The sequence below is a fragment of the Nylanderia fulva genome, unplaced genomic scaffold (assembly GCF_048542155.1).
Source record: "Nylanderia fulva isolate GAGA-0341 unplaced genomic scaffold, ASM4854215v1 Scaffold6, whole genome shotgun sequence".
Taxonomy (NCBI): Eukaryota; Metazoa; Arthropoda; class Insecta; order Hymenoptera; family Formicidae; genus Nylanderia; species Nylanderia fulva.
The window spans coordinates 6813442-6841417 of NW_028190698.1; the positions used below are offsets into that span (position 1 = coordinate 6813442).

Below are 27976 nucleotides of genomic sequence, written 5' to 3' on the forward strand. Positions count from 1 at the left end.
CAATAATTACGTCAAACGTCGCGAGCAAACAAGACAACGCAAATGAATGAGTGTTAATTACGAACAACGATTTTTGTTGTGCAGATTTGCGCAGATTATTCTTCTTAATTCAATTTCTAAAGAATAATAAATATAATAAATATATAATAAGTATAATAATAATAATATGTATATAAATAGATGATTCTTTGTCTCTTTTTTACACAAAATACAAAAGAAGAAAGCAAAGTAAATAATTGCTCTGTGATATACAATATACAAATAAAATTTTATATTAGAAAGACATTATAAATTATCTATGAATTATTTTGATTTAATATGAAAATTTTGAGGAATTTTTTCTTAATGAGAAACTTCTATCGGAAATTTTATATGTTAAAAATAACTTCAATTTGTAGAAAGATACCCAGAATATTTGACATACATATTTGACTATATAATTGAAAGTCTTTAAAAAATTTTTCAAATACACTACACTTTATTAATATTTCGTTGTATGACTGCTGTGTCTTTTCCGGATTAATTATCATTTATTCAGTGTGCAGAGATAGAAACTTTTTGAATTTTGTCGTTATTTAATTATAATATTCTTTTACTTTTTGGGGATTTCTCTGTAGTATTTGCTTTTGTAATAGGTAATTTTTTCGAAATTTATGAATAATTCAATTTTTTTAACTAGATAGTACATCGTCCATTCTGCAGAAAATCGTTATTTATCTTGATCTTTTATTATAGGCTTATCTCAATAACATTATTTTTTGGATCACATATTTTAATTTGATTTATGAGATTTCTAGATGTTTGAGGAAAATATAAAATAACTTTAAGTTTAAAATAAATAGTACATCAAGATTCGACATGTGAAAATATTTAAAATTAAATGTAAAGTCTTTTTATTTTTATCTTTGATCCTTGACCAACTTTACTTGTATAATTAATTATTATCATTGGAGAATAACTCGAAGAAAGAACCAAAACATACAATTATATTCCTTAGTTTTGTATTAGAAAAGACTTTTGTATTGAAAAATATATAATATATTTTGCCCCCCTATGGTATCGTATGTTAGCTTGATTTTCTTATTTTATACAAAAATGGAAAAATAGTCTCTTTGTAATTCGCTTCGCTATTGTAAGTATAATCAATCAATAAGTCTTTACGATCTTCGCAATCGATAAACGCACACATTTTCAGACACACGTTGCTCGCGTGATTAGCCGAGATCTTACTCTCGGGGGAAAAAAAGATATCTCTTTATCAAAAGATATCTTTGTTTCGCAATAAAAAAACACAATAAAAATATGACCAACCTTGTTAAAAATTGACACGTATAAATTACTGATTGCAATTTAGCTTCGCACAATGAAATTTTAGTCCCGTTTGTCACGCAGGTGCAATATTCACAACTGATTTGACTAGATCCAACACAACGAATAAATCCCACCTTTCTGATACAAGAAAGGTGTGGAGGTGGCTATAGTAAGGAGAGGGAATCAGAACTCGTGACGATCTCCTGTTAAGCAGATAAGAGCAAATTGTGACAGCACTGTCTTTTGTATTGCCGGTGATTTTGTGTGTAATGCCGCTTTCACATGCGTACTCTTATGATTAGAATCGTCGCTTGTATAGAATGGTTACAATACTTTCGATCGTTATCATGCAAATCGATCTCCCTGGAGAGATCGAGCCAATGATAAACTCGATGGAAATAACAAAAATAAGGGACAGGAGGGAAAAATACGCTAGGATCCTAAAATATCATTAAAAAATATATAGATTTCTTAAGAATAGATTTGATATTTTTATATATATGACATTTATTTTCACTTTATATCATAATAATTTCCGATGAATGTTCACTTTCAGAGAATACGATTAATAATAACAATCGATGCATTTTTATAGCTACGACTATTTCGAGATTCAATGCAGGTCATAAATTGAGAAGTGCGTAATTCCAGATTGGCTTAATACAAGAGATAAGAAAAATGTAGAATGGAGCAACGAAAAGCCAATATTGATTAATACCAGTAATTGCATACATGCGATGCAATGAATTCGATAAATCATAATCCTAACTCATGTATTTTGCGATAAAACAATAAAAGTTTTTTTCTGCCATTATGTTATATATATATATATATATATATATATATATATATATATTCAAAATAAAATATATAGAAAAACATGTGCCAAATAATCCTCTCACAATTATAAAAATTTAACGTAAAAAATTCCTTTTCTTATATGCAAATAAAAATATTTTCCCTAAAGCATGAAGAGAAACATTTTTATTAAAATTAAATAATATCTTATTTAAAAAATTAATTATAAATATACGAATTTAGATAAAACATAAGAGCCAAATCGCTGATGGCGCCTAACCAAAAAGATGCTGATGGTATCTGCTCGTCAAAACAATTAATTATGTTTCGTGGAACGGAAACTTGAATCACTGATTGCCGTCATTATCAGCCGCATAAGTCTTTCCTTACAAGGTAGGTAACAATATACTTGAGCATTGCGTTTTCAAATTGTTTGCATGTTTCCTTGCATACTGATAACAATATTTCTTTTTTTTTATTAACGAATTATATTGTATTAAACAATACTAAGAAAATAAAATAAAAATGGCATAACGGATGATAATAAAAGTGTTCACGGGCTTCTCGGTTATATCGTTTCGCATCGCTATCGCCCGAGATTCTGTTGAAGATGATAAAGCAAATGTGATAATAAGTCGGTTGCCGCACATTACCTTTATGTGATATACTTTGTATAGATATTCGTTATCTCCTGATTACTTAAGGTCTATCGCTCTGTAATTTATACACTCGTAAATACTCACTTTAGCGAACTCCACGAGTTTGCTTCTGATTCCGAGAAATATATTACAATTGTACGTAATTACTAATTATGCAATATAGAGACAAGTCGAAAAAAATTTATCAGTACTTGATAATAGGCAAAATTGATCAAAAAAATAACATTTTTCGTTAAAAACACGATTGTCCTTTTAACTGTCAAAGTGTCGTCCACTATTAAGCTTTATTAAAGCAAACACTCGGCTGCAACTGAATTCTAATTCGATCTCGCTGTCAACCAACAATGATAATAATGAGGAAAAAATTACTGTTACTTTCTAAGATAACGTTAGACCGAATCTTGCGGCAGATGGTCGACGGCTACGATAATAGAAGCGATTTCTCGCGTAAGGTCGGTGCTTATTCTTCTATAATTTCTAGGTCGTCGCGGTGGCCTCCAATCTAACGGTCAACTATTACGCAAATTGCCGTATCTGCAGTGACATCTTTCATTATGCGAAGCAATAAAACTTAAGTATTATTACATCACATACGCGCGCGTAGTTCTCTCCGAGAAGAACACACGTGACATAATATGCTCATATGCAGAGATTAGAGCCACGTGATGGGTTGGTAGTCCCGACAACTTCTCGTTCTTTTGCGAAATAATCGATTCGTATGACTAATCATTCATTATCAATCTCGATTATAAAGGCCATGATGTATAAGGAATTTTTGCCAACCAGTAATTGCATTTACTTTGTTACAAATTTCAGATTAAAAGTATATATTAAAATAATTAATTGTTCATGATTTTAGAATGTGATTAAATTGTGCGTTTCACTTTTATAACGTTAAAGAATTATTTAATATCGAAATCATTTAATTATGTATAATCAAATTTTTCCTAAAAATGGGATTAGGTATTAAAAATTAAAGCTGCAAGAATGCGCGTGACTGTTCATTATCTCTGACGGAAATAATCAATCATTGTGAAAGCAAGTCGTTGCACATATATATACATACACACGCACACACACATATATATATATATATATATATATATAATATTTAATGACATTATAAAAACTGTAGATAATCTTGATGGCCTGTTCAATACAATGATAGCCTATAAATTCCAATCTGATATAATCATGAATAAAAAAGAATATGCTATTACTATTTTTCCAATAACACGTATACGAAAAAAATTTTTCAATTTTATACTAAATATTATAAATGCGAAGTCGCATTATTTTTCTTTTTGATCTTTTATTTAATTTTTCTATTCTAGATTATATCTTGTAAAATTTATTCAGACTCAATCATATGTATATTCTACTAGTTTTTATATTGTATAAATATATATATATATATATATATATATATATAATATATGTTTCTAAGTTTTTTCTTGCATTTATAATATTTTAAAATCTATATTTTATAAATTAACATTAATTCTTTTAAAAGAAAAAAATAGCTATTATAAGTTCAGAAATGTAATAAAAGTCGTGCAATCTTTAAATGAGTTTTTTCCACAATGCTTGCACTTATTAAATTAATAATGCAAATTTAAAAAATTAGTAATGATAAGTTTTATTATCATTGCTAACTTTATCGATTGCATGATCTTCCGTGAGAAAAAAAAACTCGTCAAATAAAACAACATGTATTAGATTCTAAACTATATTGAAGATTATGTCATCCTATTATCTTAAATTAAAATATGAACTTCAAGCAATACTTTTAAATATGTTCCACTTATTAAATCTTTTTTAATAGCAAATTTTGATAGATTTTTTTATTGAGAACGAATTAAATGTGCATGTGTATGTACATTTATAATTTTATAAGTCATAAGTAATAATACTTGTTAGTACTTTAACGTACTAATTTTTTATACTATTAATTTTACTCCGAAAATATAATAGTATAAACAAAAAAAAATAATTTTTTATAATTCCGTCAAATGAAAAATTATTTCAAACACGTATATATATTCAATCTTTGATAATTCGGATATTTAAATTTAAATTATCATTATTTTAAAAGTAAGCAAAAATAATAGAATCTCCACATATAACTATTACAATATTTTTTAAGATATATATTAATTATGAGTAGGAAAGCAATAATTATGAATGAATATTTTAAAGTCATTCTATACATATACATGTATATATGCCTCAAGTGGCCGCATCCTATTCTTTTCTTTTTATATGTATGATATATGAATTAGAGCCCCTTATTAAGTAAAGGGGCTTTACAAAAATTGCATCTCGTAATTTAAAACGGATGCAGTCTAATTTTATTAATGGGTTTCAGCAACAGCATTCTCACTAAACGATCATTGAATACTTTGCTCCCCAAAGACAAGGACAAGTTTGCGCTGGTGCCTCGGCTTTATATACACTGGTTGTGATATTCTGTTCACGGGAAAGTCGATAATGTTGCCATCTTTTGGCAAACGCGGTTACTTGAGGCATATACATGCATATAAGATTGAGATTTTAAAATATCAATTTACAATTAAATATTATTTTACCACTTAACATGCATACATATATTCTTACTTACTTAGAATTATTTTATTTTATATTATTGTTTTATTTTTAATATTAATTATTATACTATCTTATAATAAGTTATCTTGATTTTAATAATATTAGTTCATTAACAGAATTATTATATGTAATATTTCATTTTCAATATGTGTGATATTTATCACAATTTTTCATACATATTTTATAAATATATATAAATTTATTTACTTAAAAATAAAAAAGTATAACAAAAGTGACTTAAAATAATTTTAACTTTAAATAATGTATAACAAAAACTGATACGTTTTACTTTAACTTATTGGATTGTGATTCATGTAATATTATTACATAATAAATGCAAATTAATCTATATATATTATGTCCATTAAAATGCACACTTACCAGTAATTAAAGGTCAAACATTAGTCGTCTTAACACATGATATCAAGAAATTTGTATTGGCACTGCGCGATAGTACTCTGTATGTATTGCATAACAGATTGAGCAACATATATTACTGTAACTGTTGGAATGGTATTCAAATATTGAATGTGGGACGTCAAATTATAGTCAGTTAACTTGCGGTTTTTCATATTGTTCGTATCTGTACATACACCTTACCACAAAACACACCGCATATAATATTGTACAATGCATGCTTTTATTTCTAAAAAAATAACACTTGATAAGGATTGCTCTACATTCAGAAAAATTTTATTAATGTGATCTCACATTAATAAAGAAAATTAAATATGTTTATTTCTTTTAATACTCAAAAAATAATTCAATAAAATAAATATACTTTGCTTTTTAATTCTTATTTTCAATAAAATTAAATGCTACATTAACGTGTTTTGACAGACATAATTTCACAATATCTTGATATATAATTAATAATAACAAAGTAATCAAATAAACATATTCAATAATGCTTAATTTCATCTACGATTCAGTGTTTTATAATTAATCTTTCAATAATATTCAATCGCAAATATGTATTTATTTAAAAATTATTGATGCTTCGCTATTTTCATAGAAATAAAATTTATTAATTCAAATTATGCGTCTAATTATAAAAAAACATTTCTGTAATTTTGCAGCACAATCCATGTGTGTCAAAATAAAATGTATCAAAATTTTTTTTCTCATCGGATTGATATTTTTTGATCAAAAAATAATTAATCATCACGTTTTTCGTTCGATTGTATTAGTGACAATTAATAATCTCATCAAGTGTTTCTCCAGAAAAGTCGCTCGACTATCTGTCGTATCTGTTCGCGCAGATTGTAAGCCGAATATTAAACAGTGCACCAAATTAAGCAATGGAATAAGTGACTGGCAAAAGAACTACGTCGAGTACATGTTTGAAATATCTAAGCAGCACGAACCTTGGACATCAATCAGCCACTGAGTGACCTTAATAATCGCCATCTGCCTAGCGAAACTACGACAAAAGAGGCTACAACGTCTTTCTTCGAGACTGCATGTTGAGTTGCATACGAAATATTTATTTTTTATATGTATAAAATATTTCTGAATAAAACACATACACATACACACATGCTGTAATTTATAAAAAAAAGTGTCTTGATTCTTCGACTAATATTTCAGCTTAACCTTTCTTCAATGAAAATACGCAGATATAAAAAACATTTTTTCAATATTTTAATTAAATTATTTTTAAATTAATAATTGAGAAAAATATCTCTTCTATAATTTTTTTCAGATTTTAATATTTGGTGTTTTAAATAATCCTGTAATTAAAATACTATTATAGTAAAGTTCCGTTAAAATAAAACGAGAAATAAGAGGATCTGACATCTATTTAGGTTAATTGAAGAGTTCCAAGAGTTCTAATTGAATAGTACTACAAGATAATCCAAGTGATTATAAGCAACTCGTGCTGAACACAAATAACGTGGATCCCATTTTCTGCATAGACAGAATATCTACGTATTTTATGAAGGTATAAGCAAAACAATTCGAATTATAAATAAATATTACGTCAATCATGTACATATATAATTGCGTTTACTTGTATAAACGAACATATGCATGCGTATATGCATGCATAATAACCATCCAACTACTTCCTCAAAACATCAACCTTGAGATAAAACAGTAAAGTTCGAATGAGTTAACGCGATAGAAAATAAAGTGTCGTTATTTTATATGTTATATATAAAGTCGCAGATAATAAAAGCTGTTAAAAAGCAATGAAAAATGAACGTTTATCAATCGCTACGCATATTTATTCGATTAAAAGTAATAGACTAATTCTTTAAGTTATTAATAATTGATAACTGATTACCTCGATGAAAATTAACGTTCTGTATATACAAATTTAAATAAAGTGCTATTTTTATACAGTAGTACGTCATCAATTAGCTCTTTCTACAACATATACAAAATAATAAAGGTATACATCGAAAAAAATTGTTAACTAAATCGTTCAACTAAATTACTATTTTATTAATTAAACATAGTATTTAAGTCAAATATACACGTTTTGTGTTAAATTTAATATATTATATTTAATTTAAATATTTCTATATATTCAATTAACAAAATAAAATTTAGTTGAATTTGATTTAGTCAAATTAACAATTTTTTTCAGTGTACAAAAAAATGTATAAAACAAAATAGCATAGAAACTTCGAAATGAATTTTGCTTCTAAAGATATACGAATATTTTCGCACGGAATCAAGTTCAAGTGTTCAAGAGAGAAAGAGAACGAATAAACAGCATCAGAGAAGGAAGAACTACTAATATAAGCTAAACTAGATAGGTAAGTAAATACGATCTGCTGCGACGGGGCATCGAACTTTTACTCTCGACTAAGAGAGTTATGTGCAATGCAAATAGGTATATATACAACGAAAACGAATCGTTCGATTACCTCACCTCACAAGAGTAAAAAAAAGACGTAATACAAAGTGCACCAGAATCACCTTTAATCCATAAATTCTTTGATCAATTTGATATCAATATTTCCTCAACAAAAATATCGACAACCCAATAATTTTCGAGTTATATTCGATCTGAAAATCGAATTTTTCGAAAACTATAAACTTTGAAAAAAATAAAATTTTAAGCTTTATAGATCAGACATTAATTACAAAAATATATATTTAATGTTAATTTAAAACGTGTCAAATGATAATCTTTTTCGACATTTTTTCTAATGAAATATTAATTTTAAATTATATATGCATTATATTTTTTGTGTGAGAGAAAGAGAGAGAGAGACCGTGTATAGGTATCTTTGCGTGTCGGAATCATAATTTCGGTTATTACAGTCGCAATGCTCATTAATTGATAAATACAGCATATGCTCAGATGATTGACTCTGTAATCAATATTGATTATAATTGTGACGGTCATCCTACGGTTTTGCTTCCTTCGCGTGTGAAAAAAGTCGATATTGAGAGAGCTTTATTTATATCCGACTCACATACATATAAAATGACGGGTTGCCACTGCAATCGAGCAAAGATGAAAGAGTTTTTCAACGACTGTATGCCGTTATAGCAACAATCTCGTAGATAGACGCGACGCAGAGATATACTTTTAGATACACTTTATATATATATATTGTATATTTGTATGATCGTGACATTCGCTAACTAGCTAGAACGGATTCATTGTTAACCGATCCTTTCGTATACACTTGCCTCGTAATGCTATTTATACAAGATATATGCAACTTTTATGTATACTCAGTGTAGGCGAATAGAATCATCACGTTCTCAGATATCCTTTGCTAGTATCATAAAAAATATAGGTGTGTTTTCCACGAGTAATCGTGAGCAAATGTTGCTCGAAATCGACATAAAAGATAAGGCGTTTTCACAACAATAATCTCACTAGTTTTACTAATTTAATTTTATATATATCATATTCGTGTTATAGCAATGCGAATATAAAATGCAAAATCAGCGAGCCGAATCTTTAGCTTTAAATGTATAGGAATAGGCAGATATATATTTTAATATTTTTTATGATTTTCCCTCTTTTCTGTTAGTGAAATTAATGTGATATTAATTGATTAAAAATTGCAAATTCTATAAGATTTCCTATATGCTCTTCAATTTTTATACTCTATAATTGTAAGCTCTAACTATAACAATAAGCTATGATTTTAGTTTGATTAAACGAATCTGAATAATCAAAGGCATCTCGCCAATTATTTAACTTGGCTCATGTAAGATTAGACAAGGTTCGGAGACAAACAAAGATTAACGCGACTGCATCTGAATGCGAAAATAAGATCACGGTTGTGCTATACAAATTCCTGAAGTTAAGATCTACGTTTACGCGGGATTTAACAGCAAGTCTTCGTATACTCTTCATTTAACGCAAAGTTTACCTATAAACTAAACAATAACTCGTAATTGCCACGATTTTAATTTACGAACTCAATTTTTATCAAGCTGTCACGTTTTGAGTACATAAATAAATAAAAAGCTTTTAATAATAAATCATACAAATTTGAATCAATTCACACGAACAACACGAAACTTACCTCTTGCTTAAAAAAAAAGACAAAAAATTGGCACTCTTGTTTAATATTTAATGAGGGCAAAGTATCACAAACCTGAAGCCAGTACAGCAAGTCTAAACCAGCCTCTAGTTTAACCGGAGTTTTCCCACGAATAACCGACGCGAGTTTTCCCTAACGCAAAGCAAGAGAGATACATAAACCCGATTCGTCTCGTACGTCTATTCTTACGTTCATAAGGTTATTTACACTCGGTGTCTGACACCATTTTCGTAGCTCGAGCCACGGCATCCGGAGCCAGGCTCAACTATTTGTTCGCTAAAGTCTAGCGTAGTTTTCGAGTGCCGAAAAGTGTAGCGTTTCGCGAAAAACTCAAGTAGAAACGAAGGAATAATGGAACAACTGATCATCCTTGGAGTTTAAATTATACGAAGTTACTCTGTGTTAAAAACGACATTTCTGTGTCATTTCAAATTTCATTTGGTAATTGCCTCAGAATTCTTCAATCGTTTTTGTGTGTATTTCGCAATTATTTAAATATTTAAGAAAATTTCAAGATATTAAATTAATTAATAATATAATATATATAATATATAATAATATATAATAATATAATATATATAATAATAAATTAATATAATATATATAATAAATTAATAAGATATACAATTTTAAGATATTAAAATTTTAGATTAAAAGAAAAATAATTATAAATATAAGCACTTGGCACATTTTTCGTTCGTAACACTTCTATGGAAAAGTTTACAAAACAAAAATATCATGTTTTGATATAGCAGATGCAAGAAACATCAGAATTGTCAACACGAGCAATAAATAGATCCAAGTCACTTTAAGCTTTTGTTTTATACATAAAAGCCCCCGTGATTTCTATTTTTCTCTCTCATTTTTTCTCTTCGTGATTTTTATTGTGCATAGGAAAATACCGAAATTTCTGTATTTGTACAGTGACCATAAATTTCCAAGTCAACTAATATATAATTTTAATTTTTAATAACAGCAATAATTTTTAATAACAGCAATAATAGTGGTAATACAATTTAACGATACAGCCAAAGTCACATTTGAAATATCAATTTTTTATATACGACGTTCTAATTTTACGTTAATTAAAGTATAAAGCATTTAGAAATGAGCATGTGCAAAATTAATATATAAAAGATTATCAAAAAATACGTGAAAATAAAAAATACTCAATACAAATACTATAATAAAATTAATATAAATGCCAATAGATAATTTAATTGTCGAGAGGAACTGTTCTTATATAAATTGTTCTTTGTCATTAATATATCCATTTTATATGTTTCTTGATATTTACAATGATTTATATTTATATTATTATTTACAGTATTTGTACTAATCGTTAAATATTATTATATATACACGAGTGAAGACTCTTCACTGAAAAATATTTCAACACGTGTCCCGTATAATTATTTGCAACAGTGTTAAACGCAGACTTACCTGTTTCTGGAAAGGATGGAAAGGTGCGCGTTAGCATTTGTATGAAATCGCGACACGTTTTCACGCACGGTAGTAAATAAGATAAACACTCGGTAAATTATGCGAACTGCGCGTCGCAGCGGATCGAAAGGGACTGAACGATGACCGCGACCCACCACCATGCGCCGATTCTCCCTCGTCAGCCAATACTCGCGAACGTAAACATTCGTAACAGCTGATCGCCGCTGCTGTCAAACTACGCGCTCCGACTCTAGCTCCGATGGCGCGCGACTTGCTACTACCAGTGTTGTGCTTAAATAATTTGAAAATTAGTTAGATAAAGATGAGATTAAAATATGTAAATTTATCTTATTGTTAGGTAAGATGAAGATGATTTGTTTTAAATATATCTAGATAAAAGATAAAATTATATAGCGATTCATCTAGATAATTTTGTAGATAATAATTCTAAGATTGCTTATGCATATAAACACAGTTATAAAAAAAATGTAAATTATAAAAGGGATATAAAAATATACGTATTCATATTTTTATTTGTAAATTTTTATCGCTTACTGCTTAAGTTCTACTATTTAAGTACTTTTATGTACTTATGATTCTACATCAAAATTATCTGAAAATTATTCTAGATAATTTAGTAAAGATAATATTTTTTTTCATTTAAGATGCAGATATAAATAATACATATTTTTATAATCTATATAAAGATAAGATAACACCAATATTTCATCTAGATGATCATCTATATAATTTTATTTAGATAACAGCAAATACTGGCTACTACATACATGCATGCATGCATACATGGGCGTCCGCAGAAAGGGGCAAGAGGAGATGTTTGCCCCCTTTGGAATCAGTAAAAAAATTAAGCATTTATTCTCTTTTTAAATAAACACTGGAATTTATTTGCATAATTAATATAAAAAATAAAAATAAAAATAAAAATTTTTTTAAATTAAGAACAAAAAATAAAAACAAAAAAAAATTAATTGTCCCTCCCCCTCTAGAAAAAATCCTGTAAACGCTCATGCATGTATATATTGAATACTATCGCTAATACAAGTGGTAAATACTACGTGAGATATAATTTCGATTCGACACATTTGTTACCAAATATATTCTCGCAATAAACGTGATTCATTAAATGTTATCCCAGAAATATTTGAGAAAAAACTATTTAATGTAATATTTATTGCGTATATATGTAAAAGAAATGTCTAAAAATAATTTATGGATTTTTACATGTCTTTATAATTTTTTTAGATATTTTATTTTATGTAGAGCTAAATTGATAATGAATATATTAAAAAGAAATTTCTATGTATGCCATGGAAACCACATAAATGGAAACAAATATTTTTTACGAAAGTTTCGAGTGTTTATCTCAAATTGTAATTTAATTCAAATTTAAATACATAGTTGTATTAACTGTTAAGATGTCATGTAACTTTTTGTCATAACTTCGATTTCATATTTGTACACAAAATAACTCAGCATTACAAAACTATATTTTTGTGTTCTTCTTAACAATTCCTTCTATTAAAATCTAAGGAAGAATGCCTGAATAGGAATGCATAATAGTACATAAGTATGTATATGAAACAGTATCTACTGCAAGATTTATTTCATTGTTAAACTTTCGTATCTTGCAGCAATAGATATTTTAATATATATTCAACCCATACATTTAAAATTTAATAATTCTCTGATAAAATTACACCTGATATTATTAAGCAATGATATCAATTTGATATTTTGTTGTATAATAAATAATAATATATTATATATATATATATATATATATATATATTTCTGATATTTTAATGAAATATGAATAGTAAAATAACTATAGAAAATATCTATAGTATAAAAAAATGACATCCCATTTTATTTAATGTTTAAATGAAGTGTCTCTCTATAATAGAAAATTATAATTCTACTCAAACAACACTCTATTCAAACAAAACAAGATAGAAAATAAAAATAATTCGTCCCATATTATTATAACATTATTGTAACAAAAGAAAATTCATAATAAATATTGTATAGTGTCAGTTGAAAAAATTATTCCAGGTTGGATTTTCATTGAATTTAAACTTTCACAATTCTAATTCAATTTTCGACAAATCAATTTACTGTTATTTGAATTAAAAATATATTATTAAGTACCTTGGATAATGCTAATATTGAGCTGATGCAATCTGTTGTATGCATAATAATTGAAAGTATGTAGTAATTTGTCATCTATTGATGAAGTAATGATGCTTCATTACTTATAGCCTCTATAAGAGGTTCTATACCCATAGTCCAGATCACCGATGTATTTGTATTTATAGTCACTTCAGAAGTTTCATATGTATTCGAGGTACTAACTAAACCTCCAAATTCCATAGTCGTATTATCTGAAGCATAAAAAAACAGAATTAGAAAAATTGCTCAAATATGTCATCAAATTTAAACAGATAATTTTAATTTATATTATTCAAGTTTATATAAATGAGGGATATATATATACATATAAAACATACTTAAATTCCACTTCAAGCCAGTTGTTGATATACAATTAACCGGACATCCAAATGGTAGTAAACCGCACCAGGATCGTCGTTGTACTAAAATCTCTGGTATACATATATTGTGCAAACCAGGTTTTAACAACCATGTTAAAGAATTGCTCGCAATTTGTATTACCTGTAAAAAAAATTATTTTAACAAAAATATTCAACATATAAAAACACAATTTGAACTTGTCTGTGTTAAATAGAATATTCATCACCTGTATATTTCCCACAAGCTTGTCACTTTTATACAATGTATTAATATTGCCAATGATATGATCGAATCTGCCCGATGTTTCTGCAAGCACGTATATTTCACCTAACTGTCAACAATATTATATTCTCTCTTTATTGTATATAATATTAATTAATAAGGAGCAACAAATCTTAAGGATTACATTTATATTTCTCGTCTTGGCATAGTGCGCAACTTGCAACAAGGCTTTGGTATAATCTGTATGATTCTGATTAGGTGTCTCAACAACAGTGGATCCTATATGTCCCAATTTTTCAATTATAGCTGGTGAACAGCTATCCATATCTCCTGTTATAAGATTAGGTATATACTTCCTGTGCTCATCGCTCAACACGTCTATCCCGTACTCCTCCAAATACTTCAGCCATCTGTGCGTTCCACCATCAACGGTGACTGTGATTTGAGCTGTAAAATATAAATATAAATTACTAAATGTAAATTACACCGTTTGGAGTAAATTATTAAATACAAGATGTTCAATTACATACCTTTCTGCCAGAATCGGAGCATAATGTCATGTTTCCAAAATATGGGACGATTTAGCACGATCACCGCGTATTCACAGCACGTGCCACATTGAAATATATCGAACGGATTCCATGCTGTCCCGCTGGACTCCGATGTGTGTTGCATCGCGCGATGCGACGTAACCTGTCTCATCACTGAAATTACGTTAATTGGCGGATTAGGGTTAAGCTACAGAGGAGCATGAATCTGCGTAATCTAGGATATGTTTCTGCCTCTGTTAAGCTCTCTATCGAAATGTGTGATCGGGGCGAAAGAGAAGGGATCTGTTCCTAAACGCTCTCTTGCTCACCTTTGGCCTTGAGAATCTTACGTAATTCTTGTTTAGCCTCATGACGAGATTTTGGAACGCGAAATGATTCATTATTATTTATCCCGATAACGACGATATTATCGAGGTATTAACGCAATTTTATTTTTTTGACAATTTTATATGCGTGTATGTGTGTATGTTTTATATATAAAATTTGATATATATTAACTTTTAAGAATTTTACCGCGATACAGCTGTCCAAAGATATTTTCACAAACATCACGTTACAAAATATCCCGATAAAAATAAATGACTCAAAATATATGTCAATACCTACTGACAAAATGCAAAATAGTCCGTGCATTCGAGAAGCACGCCGCCTCCGAAATGTCAGCTGTTCGGCTGCACTTTCTGTATTTAAAGCGGAGCAAGTATATACATTCGCGTTTAGAAAAAAGAAAACGACAAAGAAATGTCAAAATATAATATAAAATCTAATTAAAAACCTATAAAAATGTATTTATTTCAGTTGCAATATCGTACCGCTGTTTTTCTTTTTTCTTTTAAAGTATGATGTATATATGACATATAAAGCGCAGAAAGTGCAGCAGAGTTCAATCAAAACAAACAGACGTCACACATCTTGCAGTTCTGCAGTCATCTGCAGTTTGCCTGCAATTTGTTCGTACGATATTGATTTATATTATTTTCATTCGTTCGTTTCGGTTTTTAAATTGATATTATACGTGTATTCTATTGTTGAAAAAAATATTGTTTTACAGACAATCGATGGGGTCGAAAATTTGGAAATGGAAAAATATACCCGGCATTCCAGGCCGATGCAATGATGTACTTTATACGCCGCCAAAATTGCAGCCAACGCATGATCTTCTCGTATTCTTTGGCGGCGATGTCCAAGTATGTACAGAATTCAATTAATTACAATTTTTATTTCTATAGAATATTCAATTATTTTTTCTAACACTGGCTGGATTTAAAAATAACATCTTTTAAATAGTTTGATATTTCATACAAATGTACTGTAATTCTTGATGTTATATTTTCTCCAATTTTTAATATATTTATTATATTAAATTTATATAATAAAGATATATCACATTTTATAAAGATATAATTATATAATCTTTTTTTACATAAAATCAATATATATATAGCTTGTTCTTTAAAAAAATTATAGTCTTGTTAGACTTAATAGTTACATCATTTTTAATAATTGATATATTTTATATTAGCAACATTGTAAAGTTATATTCAAGTGAAATTATTATAGGACATTCGAGAAAATATGGAAAGGCATCCAGATAGTAAGAAGTATTTGAAATGGAATTTAGAAAACACTGCAACTATACTCTCTGAACAATTTCCTAGAAGTCACGTATTTATCGTTCGTCCAACCAGGTAAAACACTCATTATACATAAAGAAATTGAGATATTTCATTACTAATCCTGTGTAATATAATTTCTTATTAATTAATAAAAATTATTAAAAGAAATTATAATTTTCCCTTTTTTAATGTTATTTTTATATTAACTTATCTATGTAATGATTTTATTTGTTTTAGGATGTTAATAACTAAAAGTGCAGTCTACAGTTGTTTCGATAACTTTGTGCCTGGGGACAAATATGGTACACCCTCATTTTGTCCAATGCACAAGGCTTTAAAACATTTAAGAGAACTTCTTCTTTGTTGCTTAGAACATGTTAAAACATTAAAAATGGGAGAAGTATGCATCGAAGAAAAGATACATATACATATATAAAAATTTTATAAACTAATTACACATTTACTTCAACTTTGCTATATGTGTGTGATTGTATTTATAATTCATACTTTATGAGATATTCTTGAAAAATATATATAATTTATATAAATCAATTCCATTAAACAAAATGCATTGTATGCATTGAATATAACATTTGAGGTATCAAACTAATAAATATTCATTTTAATTTATAGGATATCGATGATGATTATAATCTTAAAGCAACAAATTTAAATCTAATGGGCTTCAGCAAAGGATGTGCGGTTTTAAATCAAATTCTTTATGAGTTTAATTATTATGCTGAAAATCCAAATGAGAATATTCATATAAATAATTTTATAAAACTCATCAAAAGTATGTGGTGGTTGGATGGTGGACATAATGGTGCCAAAAATACATGGATTACAGAACAGAATATACTTCGGTCTTTTGCTAAATTAAGTAAGATGACCTGGCAGAAATATCTGCAAATAATAATCTGGCAATATTTCAATATAATATAGTTAATATTTTTTATTATTTTTAGGAATAAACACTCACGTACATGTTACACCATATCAAGTACGAGACACTCATCGACCATGGATTGGTTCGGAAGAAAATAATTTCAATGAGATTTTAAAAAATATGGGAATATCTGTACAACGAACCTTACATTTTGGTGACAAAACACGAAGTTTGTCATGGCATTTTAATATTCTTACAGATATCAGAAATAATGTAGAATAAAGTCGTTGTACACTTCTCCAATGTTAAATGTTGAAAATATACTAATAAGTATTTATCTATAAAATTGATAGAATAATAGATTACAGTGTTTTCTCACTTGAGAATGAAAACAAGCATAAAACTATATGCAAATTATAATCTTGATTGATAATAATAATAATGTAATTGGCATTTCTGTGTTGCAAATTATCTAAAAAAAAATAATTGAATAGAATCTATTTTATGAATTTAGAATATTCCTATAATATGTACATTAATTTAATCAAAAATATAATCTTAAAATATAGTCATAAGAAAGAGTAATAAAGTTCATTAAGTACAAATATATGTGATGTAATATTTACATTATTATTACAATTACTGTACAACTTTTATGATATTATTATTATTATATAATATACTATATATTTTTGAATAATTACTAGTTGAAACTAATAGATTGTAATTGTTTTTATTTAAAATCCTAATATAATAAAATCATGAGCCCCATTTTTTTTTATTTCCATAGAAATTTCATTATATTTTTTATTATATTTTTTTAATAAATTTTATTTTTCATATTTTATTATATTTTATTAATGGTTGTAAGATCCCTTTTTATAAATATAAAGCAGAAAAATATATATCGAAAGATATAATAAAAAAGTATATAAATTAACATCACTACAATGTACTTTTCTCTGTAAAAAGAGATTAACTGTGTGTATATATTATTACATTCTCTTATTAAATTACTTCGATATCTCATAAATAACTTGTGTGCTAATTTGAAAAATTTGTATTATTTATCTAATCTAATAGATAGATCTATCTAATTAGATCTATCTAATAGATATAAGATATATTTTCTCAAATCTAATTTTTTGTTATTCACAGCTGTATTTTTACGTATGTTTCTAGAAATGTCTTTTTTAAGTTGAAGAAAAATAAGAACTTGAGTTTTATCAGCTACAATTAAATTAACAACACATTATTACAACAACACATCATTACTCAATAAGTTCAAAAATAGTTTCCCTATCATGAAAAACTCTACTTCCATTTTTTTTTCAATGTTGAGCAACAAATTTAATTTCTCAATTCTTGCTTTTCCATATAAAAAAAATTGTTCAATATATATAAATATGTTTTAGTAAAAATCTGAGATAATAACAATTATTCTAAGTATTTACCTATTATACTATTTGCATTTGTTATACAACTTTTATCATGATGTATCTAAGTCCATATCGGAAACAACAGCTCTTACTTTCCAATTTGAATTATAATTCACTAACATCTATTTGGGCACTTAACTCCATGAAAAGTTATACCTCTCGATCCTGTAATAAATATGAATAATAAGTATCAAATTATTAAAAACATTTATTCGATATATGTATATCTTTATTTGATTAAATAAGCAAATTAGAATGTTTCTTAAAACCTTTGAGCTCGTACAACAGTGCTGCTTCAGCCCATTCATCAGAACCATCGCAACAATCACAAAATCCATCATTGACCTTAAACGATGATATCTTTGCTGCAATTTCACACATAATTTTTAATATTCTAAATTTTATTTATCTAATTATAATAAAACTCGAGATTTTATTACAATACCTGCTGATTTTCTGGAACTAGTCTCGCAATAGAAGACACCGTTATTGCACGCAGAGGTACCTGGTTCATCGCTACCATCCATCGGACAGTCGCAATAATCATCATTAATTTTCACAAAGTCGATTTCCCTGTTTGAAGCGAAACAGACGAATTTCCCCCTAACATTGGGAAGATACTTAGCAATATCTTGGTCTCGTGTACCACGCAAGGACACAGTCTGTCCGTTTTTGTCACGTATGAGCTTGGAGTGTTGCGGCTGATGCCACTTGGAGATTCGCTTTCCGACGACGACGTGATGATTATCTCGCAACGAGCCGGTGATCAGTTTGCCAACGCTCTCCCGATTCAGCTCTTTAAAGTAAAACAGCTGATGAAGCACAAATATCACGGCAACCACGAGGACGCATATCAGCATGTACTTGAGCTTCTTTCGCAAGAATCGCCGTTTCCAGGACACCTCGGTTTTCATGTTTTCTTACCGGCTAACCGTCATTGCAAAACAAATCTCTCCCCCAATGCATTTCGTACACCGTATACATTCGTCCGACACGAGATAATCATAACGTAAACATTTATGCACCTCGCATAAAAAACGTCAAACGTCAAATGTATTTTTTTAATTGCTCACTTTGCAGCTCAAATGTATTTTCACGCGTCTTCGTACCGTTCAATAGCTTTATTTACACAGCCACGCACACTATTGTATACATACAGGGTGTTCAGCAAAAAAAGCAAAATGTACTTTAAGTGCGGAAAGTGTACAAAAAGGCGCAGAACGAAGACACGTGGGGTAAATGATACTCTAACCTCTTTTTATATTTCGGGAGGGAGATTAAAATAATAAATATATAAAATATTTACAGCTTTTCTCTTATGTCCAATTTTTTCTACAAAACGTACTATAGTACAGTGAACGTAGGACTTGCTAAATTCTCAGCGAAAATGACAAGTCAAAAAGCTGTACTGATTTTTGAAATATTTGTCGAGTGTCAAACTACAAAAGCCAGAACCGGCAGGATGACACTTGTTCATCATCATGTAGACACACCAGTATTCATGCCAGTGGGAACTCAGGTTTATCAAACTTTTTTTAAACTCGTTTTCATACTTAAAATTTGTTTAAAAAAAAGCTTTCATATTCCACCATTCATAATTAAAACATTAATGATAATTGTACATCCTTCCATAAATTAATTATTTATATCCTATATTTACCATATTTTATTTTTTATTATATATATATATGATATATATTGTATATGATATATAAATAAATAATAAAATCTGATTTCATTAAATAATTGCACAATTTTTAGGGAACGTTAAAAGGATTGTTGCCCCAACAACTGGAACAATTGGATTGCCAAATCATTCTCGGCAATACATATCATCTGGGAACTAGGCCTGTAAGCATAGAAATCATATACTATTGGTGGAAAAATATTTAAGTTACATAAATAATTTTAATTACAATATAAATTATATATATTAACAGGGTGCAGACGTTCTGCGTAAAGCTGGAGGTTTGCACAAGTTTATGAATTGGAAAAGAGCGCTGTTAACAGATTCAGGTGGTTTCCAAATGGTTTCATTGTTACATCTAGCCGAAATAACAGAAGAAGGTGTTAAATTTAAATCACCATATAATGGTAATATATGATCAAATATATATTTTTAGATATACATTAATAACTATATAATTCCACTGACTTTTATATAATGGTTCACAGAATCTGAATGCATGTTGACACCTGAACATTCAATTCAAATTCAAAATACGATTGGTGCTGACATAATTATGCAACTTGATGATGTTGTTAAAACTACTTTAACTGGTCCAAGAGTAGAAGAGGCAATGCATAGGTATAATTATTGTTCTATAAATATATTTTTTTGTTAGATTATATATACTTAAATATTGCCTAATTTATAATTAAATGTTAATTAATCTCATACAAAATTAATGATTTTAGAACAACACGTTGGCTAGATCGTTGTTTGTTAGCACATGAAAGACCTAATGAACAAAGTATATTTCCAATTGTGCAAGGTGGTCTCAATTCCGAACTGCGATCCGAAAGTGCACGACAATTAATTAAACGACAAGTGAACGGATATGCTGTAGGAGGCTTGAGGTAAAAACATATTACTATATTATTAGAGTATAAGCAATTACAAAAAAGAAACAAAAAAATGTTATATAACATAAACATTAAAATTTATATAATGATTTTTATAACGATTTTAGTGGTGGGGAAAGCAAGGACGATTTTTGGAGAATGGTTCATCTATCAACGAATATCCTTCCAAAAGACAAACCACGATATCTTATGGGGGTTGGATTCGCAGTTGACTTAATTGTATGCTGTGCATTAGGAATCGATATGTACGATTGTGTATTTCCAACAAGAACAGCTGTGAGTATTTTATAAAGTATACATTGAAACTTAATGAATCAAATAATACAAAAACTTAATGAGTCAAATAATACAAAAAAATTAATGTTAAAATAAAACTTTCAGAGATTTGGTTGTGCTTTGGTACAAACAGGACAGCTTAATTTGAAACAAGCACAATTTAAAAAAGAAATGATACCGATAGACGAATCGTGCGAGTGTAGCACCTGTAAGACTTACACACGAGCTTATTTGCATCAAATCGCTACAATAGAGACAGTGTCATGTCATTTGTTGACAGTTCACAATGTTGCGTTTCAAATGAAGCTGATGCAAGATATCAGAAACAGTATAAAAGAACAAAGATTTCCTACATTTATACAGGAATATATGTTGGCAGTTTATCCCAATAAGGACTATCCAATATGGATAATTAATGCTTTGAAGGCTGTCAATGTTACTCTATTGTAAATGTTTTTTACATTAATTATATAAAAATTTACATTAATTATGTATAATTACTTCTTATAATTTATTCATTTAATTATACTAAGATGTGACACAATAATATATGTATATAAATATTTGCCACTCTATGTATATATCGAATAATATTATTTGCTATCAATGTACAATCATGAATTAACTAGTGCTTTTTTTTAATTTATAAATAAAATCTCTAATCATAAACAAGCATAATCTACATTAATTCATATAGAGATCAGATATCTTTTATAAAAATATTTGGAAAAGAGCTTATAAATCAGTTAAATAATTGTACCTGAATGTTTTTTTACACACTTCAATTTTCTTCTTTTGCACACTTTTTGTTATAGATGGAGGATGAGGCACAAATATTACAAATGCTAATATTAATTTCATCACATGAAATCATCCGAATCATATCCACTGTTTTCCGTGTTTGAAGTCATATTAGATGTATTAAATAGAGAATTATAACTCCTGAAAAATATAAAATTATTCTTATATTAAAGTTACAACTTATTAGCTTAATTTAATTATAAAATTTAAAAATAGTGTGTTGTATATATGCATCAAATAATTATGACTAAAATTAAAACATTAATATCAAATCTCAATAATAGGCAGTAATTGCTGTTATCTAAATAAAATTATATAGATGATCATCTAGATGAAATTTTGGCGCCATTTGATTAAATTATCTAGAATAATGTTCAGATAATTTAGTTTAAAGTCATAGCACATAAAGATACTTAAGCAATAAAGCTTAAGCAGTAAGCAATAAAAATTTATAAATAAAAATATGAACAAACTAAGATTCAATAACGGCTCTGTAATATAAATATAAATATAAATCATAAAAAAGGCGTAAAGAGCCATACGCGGATGTTTTCTACGTACATTTACAACGAAACTAAATTTTCGTTGGAAACAAAGCGTGCGCAAGGCACGTATTATTCTCGGTGTACCAACCAAGACTTTAAAAATTGAAATAATCTCTTACTTGAGATTTAATTTCAAAAACCCCTAACCTGTGGAAATAATTAAATAAATGCAAAAGAAAAATATAGATCCGAAAGTCGCTGAATCGGGAATCCGGAATTCTGCCTTCCTTATGATTTAGATTTATAAAAATATGAATATATTTTTAAATAACTTTTATAATTTACATTTTTTTTATAATTGTGTTTATATAAAGCAAGTTTTAAAATATTATCCGAATAAATCGCCATATAATTTTATCTTTTCTCTAGATATACCATATTTAAAACAAAATCTTTATCTTATCTAAGATAAATTTACATATATTTATCTCATCTTTATCTAGATAATTTTGAAATCATCTAAGCACAACACTGATAATAGGTTACCTCATCTCTGCTTCTTCCTGACGTCGTTTTTCCTCTGCCTTTTCCCTTTCTTTCTGCTCTCTTAAGAGCTTCTTTTTATCTTCTCGTTCAATTTTATCTCTCTCTTCTCTCTCAGCTCTAAAGTTTACTTCTTCAGAACGTTTTGTCTTACTAAGACGATTCACAATAACATTCATTCGTTTGGCAACATGAATCTTACGAACTTCTTTGTCCTTATGGAAACCAACTTGACCAACCTCCATGCCTTGTGTTTTTTTCAAATTTGACCACATTGTATATACTACATCGATATCATTTATTTTGTTCCCTTCTATACTGTTTGCCTTTACTAATTGTGCGGCATCTTCCAACACAGTGCTGGGAATGTCATCTATTGTCTGACCCTATAATTTTGGAAAGAAAACAAATGTTTTATATCATATTTTTAACATCTATTAAATCAGATTTAATTTTTAATCAATAAATTAAACTTACTTGTCGAAGTCGAAGATACACATGAGCAGAAGAATATTTATCAACATGAAACCATACATCTTCTGGCCAACCCCACTTGATAAGATCTTCATCCATGATAAATAATTAATCATGCATTAAATTATAAATTTTTATTAATCATAAATAATACAGAATATTTTCTACTTACTCTCATATTTATCAACTCCCATAAACAATGTAATGGGTGGCTGCACCACTGCAATATGTAAGATTAATTGATTAATACAATATATTAATCTAACCTCTCAAAACAGTAACAAAACAATGTTGTCAATAATTTAGAAAAACACATAATACTAGTTTTCCATTTATTAAAAATAAAGATAATGTTGAGAAATAAAAATAAATTACCTTCGCTTGTAAAATAATAAACCATTATTGATAAAAATTTCGACTAAAACCCATGCAATAAAATCAGCTGCTAAAAATATTTTTGTAGCGCCAACGATGATGCTGTATCGATATGTTCAATCTCAATCTCGATATTTAAATCGAGTATTAGGCGGGAATTATCACTACGAATTATAAATAAAAATCTGAAAAGAAATTTCTATTAACTCAATCAATATATTTATTCAATATTGGCAATTATAAGTTTAATAAATTCTGCGATTTTATAGTTCAATATATACTTTCACTGTATATATATTTTTTTAACTAACTTTTTGAAGATTAAAGCAATATACACATTTGACATGTTCTGAATTGAATTTTATCAATTCCATTTATTTAAGAATTTATATTAAGCGCCAAAATAACAGCTGTTGTTTATATTATAAAGCATTTTCTCTTTTCAAGAATTGTCAACAAGTAAAATGTACAACGTTGAAAGCAACTTTCAGCATTCTGCATAAAGATCATTATGTGCAATTAATGGTATATTATAGTGTACTATGAAATGCATTCCTCATGTGGAGGAATGTCAACTTCATGTATATATATTTTTTTAAATACTAGCAACTATAATTTTATATATATAATTTATATATATAATTTATATATATATATATATATATACATATATATATACATATATATATATATATATAATTTGATAATTATATATAACTATATAATTGTATACGAGCAAGCAATAGTGTTACAGAGAATCACTAATTGAAATGTCTGATATTTCAACTCTCTGTGAAAATTACTTGTAAATTTATATAAAAATATCGATGTTTGACAGAGACTCAAATAAGTTTCACAATAATGTTAGGTATAGCGATTCATGTGGATGGCATGTTTTTCAGCATGATATGTCTTAGATATTTGGCTAAGCACAGGTGAAACTTCAGGGTCGTTAATCCATACATTTGTCGATGCTGGCGTTTCTATCATTGATAAATATGCTACAATAGTAAAAAATTTTAAGAAACATATAATTAAAATTTTTTACATATCCTCACAGCTTTATCTTACCAAGCAACATTTTAGGATTTGTAAGACTAAGCTGAATATGAGAATTGCTCATAATTGCTTTATAAATTGGACCATCAAATTCCAGGCCCTCATCCAAGTCTTGTAAGCTACGTCTTCTTTCACCCAGCAACCATTCACACTATCAAAACATGTTTATTTAAAATTATGAACTATAATGCTTTTGCAACATTTATCACACTAACTTACAGCATTGGCCTGATCATTTCCAGTAATTTTCAATGCTCCAATAACATTTTTTTCGTCAAAACCCATGTCCACGAGCGACCGCACTGCTCTCTTATTAGGTTTAAATTCCATTTTCTTATATTGTCGAAAACTTTCTAACAATAATTCTACAATGTGTATTAGATTTTTTTCTTTTTCATCGTGACCTAAATATATTTTGATGTGTAATAATTTGAAATATATATACTTCCATGTAGTCTGTAGTCTACTGTTTTCAATTTAAAATATTATTTTTTAAATAATATCAACAAAGTGCATAATTCTGCCTTGTACCAAAATTACCTATTTCGAAGATATCAATGCATGCATCTTTTAATGATATTTTCTTAGTGCTCATTGAAGAACTAGGACCTGCAACATTTTCATCTGTTATCGAATCCATAAATAGATCTGTTTCATCATTTTCATCATCTGAATCATCCTGATGCTCTATAAGCCATTCTAAAGCTTCTGTCATATTTGATCTAAAACAAAGATATATTTTTTATATCTTTGTTGTATAATCAAGTTATATAAGTTATAAATATTGATGTTATTTTCTTAATTCTAATATTTACTTTCGAAGACGCAATGCTTTGAAAACTTTCTTGTGAGAGTAGCCCATTTCCATAAGAGTTTTTACAACTTTTGGATCATTAGTAGGTTTACATCTAGCTTCCAATTTCTCCTTAATAATGTCATATAATTTTTCAGCATCTGGACTATGCATTAAAATTTTTGCAGATGCTTGCACAAGGGTTATTAAAATCTTACGAATTTCAGTCTGAAACTATAAGTAGTTATAAAGGTAAAATAATATAGTAACAATTAATGTTTTCTAAACAAAAAATATTTTCTATACAATATTTTCTATACAAAAATATACTTACATCTGCAGGACATTCTGTAGATGGCACAAGTTTAGCTTTAGCATTTTGATTAGATAAACCTCTTGTAGCTTGAGCTATCGCTTCTAAACTTGGACCCTTAAGAGCTTCATCTGAAAGATTCTCTTGTACAACATTTGATCGAATTTCTACTAATAACAATTCATCTGTAAAAATAAATAAATTATTCATTATAACATAAATTTATATACATATATATATATATATATATATATATATATATATATAAATAAGAGATATATGTAATATACATAAGAAATCTAGCAAGAGAAAGCAAGAGAAATATGGCAGAATATATCAAAATATATAGATTAATTATACAGGGTGTTATAAAAGTATCGAAACAGCAGACTAACTCGAAAAATATGAGTCCTAGAAAAAATGCTAAGTACTGGGTTTTTATGATTTTTTCCTGGCTAAGGTAACCGTCAGATAGCCAGAAAAAAAATCATAAAAACCCAGTACTTAACATTTTTTCTAGGACTCATATTTTTTTAGTTATTCTGCTATTCCGGTACTTTTATAACACCTTGTATAGATTTAATGTAGATAAAATTACCATATTCATTGATATCTTCATCATCAACATAATTTTCATCCACAAGCTGTTTAAATTTAGATGAATGAACTAAGCGGTAACGTGAAATGGGTTTAGTTGTGTCTTGACCATAAAAATGTATCACTGCTATTTTTTTAATATTTCCTACAGTAAAATCTGGCTTTACCGTTACATCCAACATATTACCCTCTATGCTACATAGGAAAATTTAATATTATTAATGATATATAAGATTACTTCTTGGAATTTAAAATCATATAAATTAATAAAATACCTGATAACATTGACAGAAAAGCTTTCAGGTGAGGTAGGTAACGGCATAAGCATGGTATTGTTGCTTGCAGGATTGCCTGTGCCGACAGAAGAAAGGGCCAAGGACCGCTTATCGGCAGTCCTTGAACTTTTTCTGTTATGCCAGGCCTCTGCTATTTGATCACGCATCCATGGGATCATTAAATTTACTTGAAACATTCAAGGAACATTCATTGTTATAATAATTGTGACATGAATAAAATTGCAATAAAAATTGATATATTCTAAAATCTTTTAAATTACAAACTAAATCAACTCTTTATTTATACAATATATGTATAAATTTTATAATAAAACTGTACATGTATACACACTACATACAAACTTCATTTTTCATAAATGCAAAGCTCCAAATTTAATTTTTCTAAAAACTTGTAAAATATATACCCACCTTTTATATTCAAAAACTTTTTACATAAATAATTCAGATTTCAATTTAACGTCCAGTGAAAAAAATCGAAAGATGCGATAACAGAGGTTATATTGAAAAATATGTAGCATTTTTCGAATAATCTGTCGAGCTGTTAAATAATCAACAGATCGGCTGTCATCTTTGAAAACGATGCATCGGAGAAAATTATTAATTAAAAATATCTGTTTACGTCTTTAATTTTTTAACAACATTGTCGCTATCGTTACGTGTCGTTACAAATATGTATCGACGTAGTAATGCAAAGTTGTAGTTTGCGATAATTTGATGAAGCGCCGAGAGATGTCATGCACTAAAACATCGAATTTCTTTACCGACAGATTATT

The 27976-nt window shown here is 28.0% G+C and overlaps 7 protein-coding genes and 1 non-coding gene across 20 annotated transcripts in view; 2 read left to right on the plus strand and 6 right to left on the minus strand.

The window, feature by feature from the left end:
- The window catches only part of Vha100-2 (V-type ATPase subunit a family protein Vha100-2), a 29801-nt gene extending 16227 nt beyond the window's left edge, over nucleotides 1-13574 (minus strand). The window contains exon 1 of one of the 4 annotated variants that reach the window (XM_029306607.2): nucleotides 13511-13574. The gene's annotated coding sequence lies outside the window, so the exon portion shown is untranslated. Of the gene's footprint in view, nucleotides 1-1311; nucleotides 1451-9952; nucleotides 10006-11341; nucleotides 11407-13510 lie in introns of those variants that run through there. The other 3 variants (XM_029306603.2, XM_029306606.2, XM_029306602.2) reach the window with 3 other exon arrangements.
- LOC114934014 (U4atac minor spliceosomal RNA) lies at nucleotides 5073-5194 on the minus strand. Its single transcript, XR_003820186.1, has one exon. It is a non-coding gene; the product is annotated as a U4atac minor spliceosomal RNA (small nuclear RNA).
- Nucleotides 12720-15376, minus strand: LOC114934012 (thiamine pyrophosphokinase 1). 4 transcript variants are annotated; one of them, XM_029306613.2, is made up of 7 exons: nucleotides 15267-15376; nucleotides 14644-14817; nucleotides 14298-14560; nucleotides 14118-14222; nucleotides 13870-14032; nucleotides 13511-13743; nucleotides 12720-12901 (listed from the first exon to the last, which is right to left on the minus strand). In XM_029306613.2, the coding sequence occupies exons 1-6, from the start codon at nucleotides 15295-15297 to the stop codon at nucleotides 13586-13588; spliced, it is 894 nt and encodes a 297-aa protein (XP_029162446.1). In that variant the 5' UTR covers nucleotides 15298-15376; the 3' UTR covers nucleotides 12720-12901; nucleotides 13511-13585. The 4 variants fall into 4 exon arrangements, with proteins under 4 accessions (XP_029162446.1, XP_085343948.1, XP_085343950.1 ...); XM_085487822.1 differs by lacking the exon at nucleotides 12720-12901 and having other exon boundaries at nucleotides 13584-13743; nucleotides 15271-15355; XM_085487824.1 differs by lacking the exons at nucleotides 12720-12901; nucleotides 15267-15376 and adding an exon at nucleotides 15178-15260 and having other exon boundaries at nucleotides 13584-13743.
- LOC114934011 (mitochondrial protein C2orf69 homolog) lies at nucleotides 14946-17883 on the plus strand. 3 transcript variants are annotated; one of them, XM_029306612.2, is made up of 6 exons: nucleotides 14946-15078; nucleotides 15716-15851; nucleotides 16225-16352; nucleotides 16518-16680; nucleotides 16914-17160; nucleotides 17246-17883. In XM_029306612.2, exons 2-6 carry the CDS (start codon nucleotides 15723-15725, stop codon nucleotides 17446-17448), a joined length of 870 nt encoding a protein of 289 aa, XP_029162445.1. In that variant the 5' UTR covers nucleotides 14946-15078; nucleotides 15716-15722; the 3' UTR covers nucleotides 17449-17883. The 3 variants fall into 3 exon arrangements, with proteins under 3 accessions (XP_029162445.1, XP_029162443.1, XP_029162444.1); XM_029306610.2 differs by lacking the exon at nucleotides 14946-15078 and adding an exon at nucleotides 15309-15618; XM_029306611.2 differs by lacking the exon at nucleotides 14946-15078 and adding an exon at nucleotides 15534-15614.
- Nucleotides 17207-19793, minus strand: LOC114934013 (uncharacterized). 2 transcript variants are annotated; one of them, XR_003820185.2, is made up of 4 exons: nucleotides 19051-19793; nucleotides 18875-18970; nucleotides 18621-18770; nucleotides 17207-17638 (listed from the first exon to the last, which is right to left on the minus strand). XR_003820185.2 is itself a non-coding variant. In XM_029306614.2 (3 exons), the coding sequence occupies exons 1-3, from the start codon at nucleotides 19517-19519 to the stop codon at nucleotides 18721-18723; spliced, it is 615 nt and encodes a 204-aa protein (XP_029162447.1). In that variant the 5' UTR covers nucleotides 19520-19793; the 3' UTR covers nucleotides 18011-18720. The 2 variants fall into 2 exon arrangements, 1 of the variants encoding a protein (XP_029162447.1); XM_029306614.2 differs by lacking the exon at nucleotides 17207-17638 and having other exon boundaries at nucleotides 18011-18770.
- Tgt (tRNA-guanine transglycosylase) lies at nucleotides 19775-22139 on the plus strand. Its single transcript, XM_029306608.2, has 8 exons — nucleotides 19775-19840; nucleotides 19914-20124; nucleotides 20367-20456; nucleotides 20546-20699; nucleotides 20781-20913; nucleotides 21024-21185; nucleotides 21299-21467; nucleotides 21573-22139. Exons 2-8 carry the CDS (start codon nucleotides 19924-19926, stop codon nucleotides 21915-21917), a joined length of 1254 nt encoding a protein of 417 aa, XP_029162441.1. The 5' UTR covers nucleotides 19775-19840; nucleotides 19914-19923; the 3' UTR covers nucleotides 21918-22139.
- On the minus strand, nucleotides 20238-24345 carry LOC114934007 (coiled-coil domain-containing protein 25). The gene is made up of 5 exons (XM_029306601.2): nucleotides 24146-24345; nucleotides 23943-23990; nucleotides 23774-23865; nucleotides 23300-23682; nucleotides 20238-22409 (listed from the first exon to the last, which is right to left on the minus strand). Exons 1-5 carry the CDS (start codon nucleotides 24168-24170, stop codon nucleotides 22328-22330), a joined length of 630 nt encoding a protein of 209 aa, XP_029162434.1. The 5' UTR covers nucleotides 24171-24345; the 3' UTR covers nucleotides 20238-22327.
- A 145-nt stretch (nucleotides 24346-24490) lies between these two features.
- Nucleotides 24491-27937, minus strand: Kpc2 (Kip1 ubiquitination-promoting complex subunit 2). 4 transcript variants are annotated; one of them, XM_029306593.2, is made up of 9 exons: nucleotides 27612-27937; nucleotides 27183-27369; nucleotides 26909-27102; nucleotides 26332-26495; nucleotides 26020-26231; nucleotides 25745-25926; nucleotides 25424-25608; nucleotides 25217-25355; nucleotides 24491-25128 (listed from the first exon to the last, which is right to left on the minus strand). In XM_029306593.2, exons 2-9 carry the CDS (start codon nucleotides 27359-27361, stop codon nucleotides 25010-25012), a joined length of 1374 nt encoding a protein of 457 aa, XP_029162426.1. In that variant the 5' UTR covers nucleotides 27362-27369; nucleotides 27612-27937; the 3' UTR covers nucleotides 24491-25009. The 4 variants fall into 4 exon arrangements, with proteins under 4 accessions (XP_029162426.1, XP_029162425.1, XP_029162424.1 ...); XM_029306592.2 differs by having other exon boundaries at nucleotides 24491-25146; nucleotides 26020-26225; nucleotides 27612-27936; XM_029306591.2 differs by having other exon boundaries at nucleotides 24491-25146; nucleotides 27612-27931.
- Between the last annotated feature and the right edge of the window lie 39 nt (nucleotides 27938-27976).

What these genes read in the sequence shown, in the direction of transcription:
- LOC114934012 (XM_029306613.2), bottom strand. Translation starts at nt 15,297, where the DNA reads ATGCACGGACTATTTTGCATTTTGTCAGTAG. An exon ending in GCTCCGATTCTGGCAGAAAG is followed by an intron (nt 14,561 to 14,643) that starts GTATGTAATTGA and finishes TATATTTTACAG; the next exon opens with CTCAAATCACAGTCACCGTT. An exon ending in TGGCTTGAAGTGGAATTTAA is followed by an intron (nt 13,744 to 13,869) that starts GTATGTTTTATA and finishes TTTATGCTTCAG; the next exon opens with ATAATACGACTATGGAATTT.
- LOC114934011 (XM_029306610.2), top strand. Translation starts at nt 15,515, where the DNA reads ATGACATATAAAGCGCAGAAAGTGCAGCAGAGTTCAATCAAAACAAAC. An exon ending in TCTTTGGCGGCGATGTCCAA is followed by an intron (nt 15,852 to 16,224) that starts GTATGTACAGAA and finishes AAATTATTATAG; the next exon opens with GACATTCGAGAAAATATGGA. An exon ending in AAACATTAAAAATGGGAGAA is followed by an intron (nt 16,681 to 16,913) that starts GTATGCATCGAA and finishes TTTAATTTATAG; the next exon opens with GATATCGATGATGATTATAA.
- LOC114934013 (XM_029306614.2), bottom strand. Translation starts at nt 19,519, where the DNA reads ATGAAAACCGAGGTGTCCTGGAAACGGCGATTCTTGCGAAAGAAGCTC. An exon ending in TAGTTCCAGAAAATCAGCAG is followed by an intron (nt 18,971 to 19,050) that starts GTATTGTAATAA and finishes GTGAAATTGCAG; the next exon opens with CAAAGATATCATCGTTTAAG. An exon ending in ACTGTTGTACGAGCTCAAAG is followed by an intron (nt 18,771 to 18,874) that starts GTTTTAAGAAAC and finishes TATTTATTACAG; the next exon opens with GATCGAGAGGTATAACTTTT.
- Tgt (XM_029306608.2), top strand. Translation starts at nt 19,924, where the DNA reads ATGTCCAATTTTTTCTACAAAACGTACTATAGTACAGTGAACGTAGGA. An exon ending in ATCATCTGGGAACTAGGCCT is followed by an intron (nt 20,457 to 20,545) that starts GTAAGCATAGAA and finishes ATATATTAACAG; the next exon opens with GGTGCAGACGTTCTGCGTAA. An exon ending in ATTTAAATCACCATATAATG is followed by an intron (nt 20,700 to 20,780) that starts GTAATATATGAT and finishes AATGGTTCACAG; the next exon opens with AATCTGAATGCATGTTGACA.
- LOC114934007 (XM_029306601.2), bottom strand. Translation starts at nt 24,170, where the DNA reads ATGGTTTATTATTTTACAAGCGAAG. An exon ending in TGTATCTTCGACTTCGACAA is followed by an intron (nt 23,683 to 23,773) that starts GTAAGTTTAATT and finishes CCAAAATTATAG; the next exon opens with GGTCAGACAATAGATGACAT. An exon ending in CAGGAAGAAGCAGAGATGAG is followed by an intron (nt 22,410 to 23,299) that starts GTAACCTATTAT and finishes TATATTTTTCAG; the next exon opens with GAGTTATAATTCTCTATTTA.
- Kpc2 (XM_029306591.2), bottom strand. Translation starts at nt 27,361, where the DNA reads ATGATCCCATGGATGCGTGATCAAATAGCAGAGGCCTGGCATAACAGA. An exon ending in TTTTCTGTCAATGTTATCAG is followed by an intron (nt 27,103 to 27,182) that starts GTATTTTATTAA and finishes TTTCCTATGTAG; the next exon opens with CATAGAGGGTAATATGTTGG. An exon ending in CTACAGAATGTCCTGCAGAT is followed by an intron (nt 26,232 to 26,331) that starts GTAAGTATATTT and finishes AACTACTTATAG; the next exon opens with TTTCAGACTGAAATTCGTAA.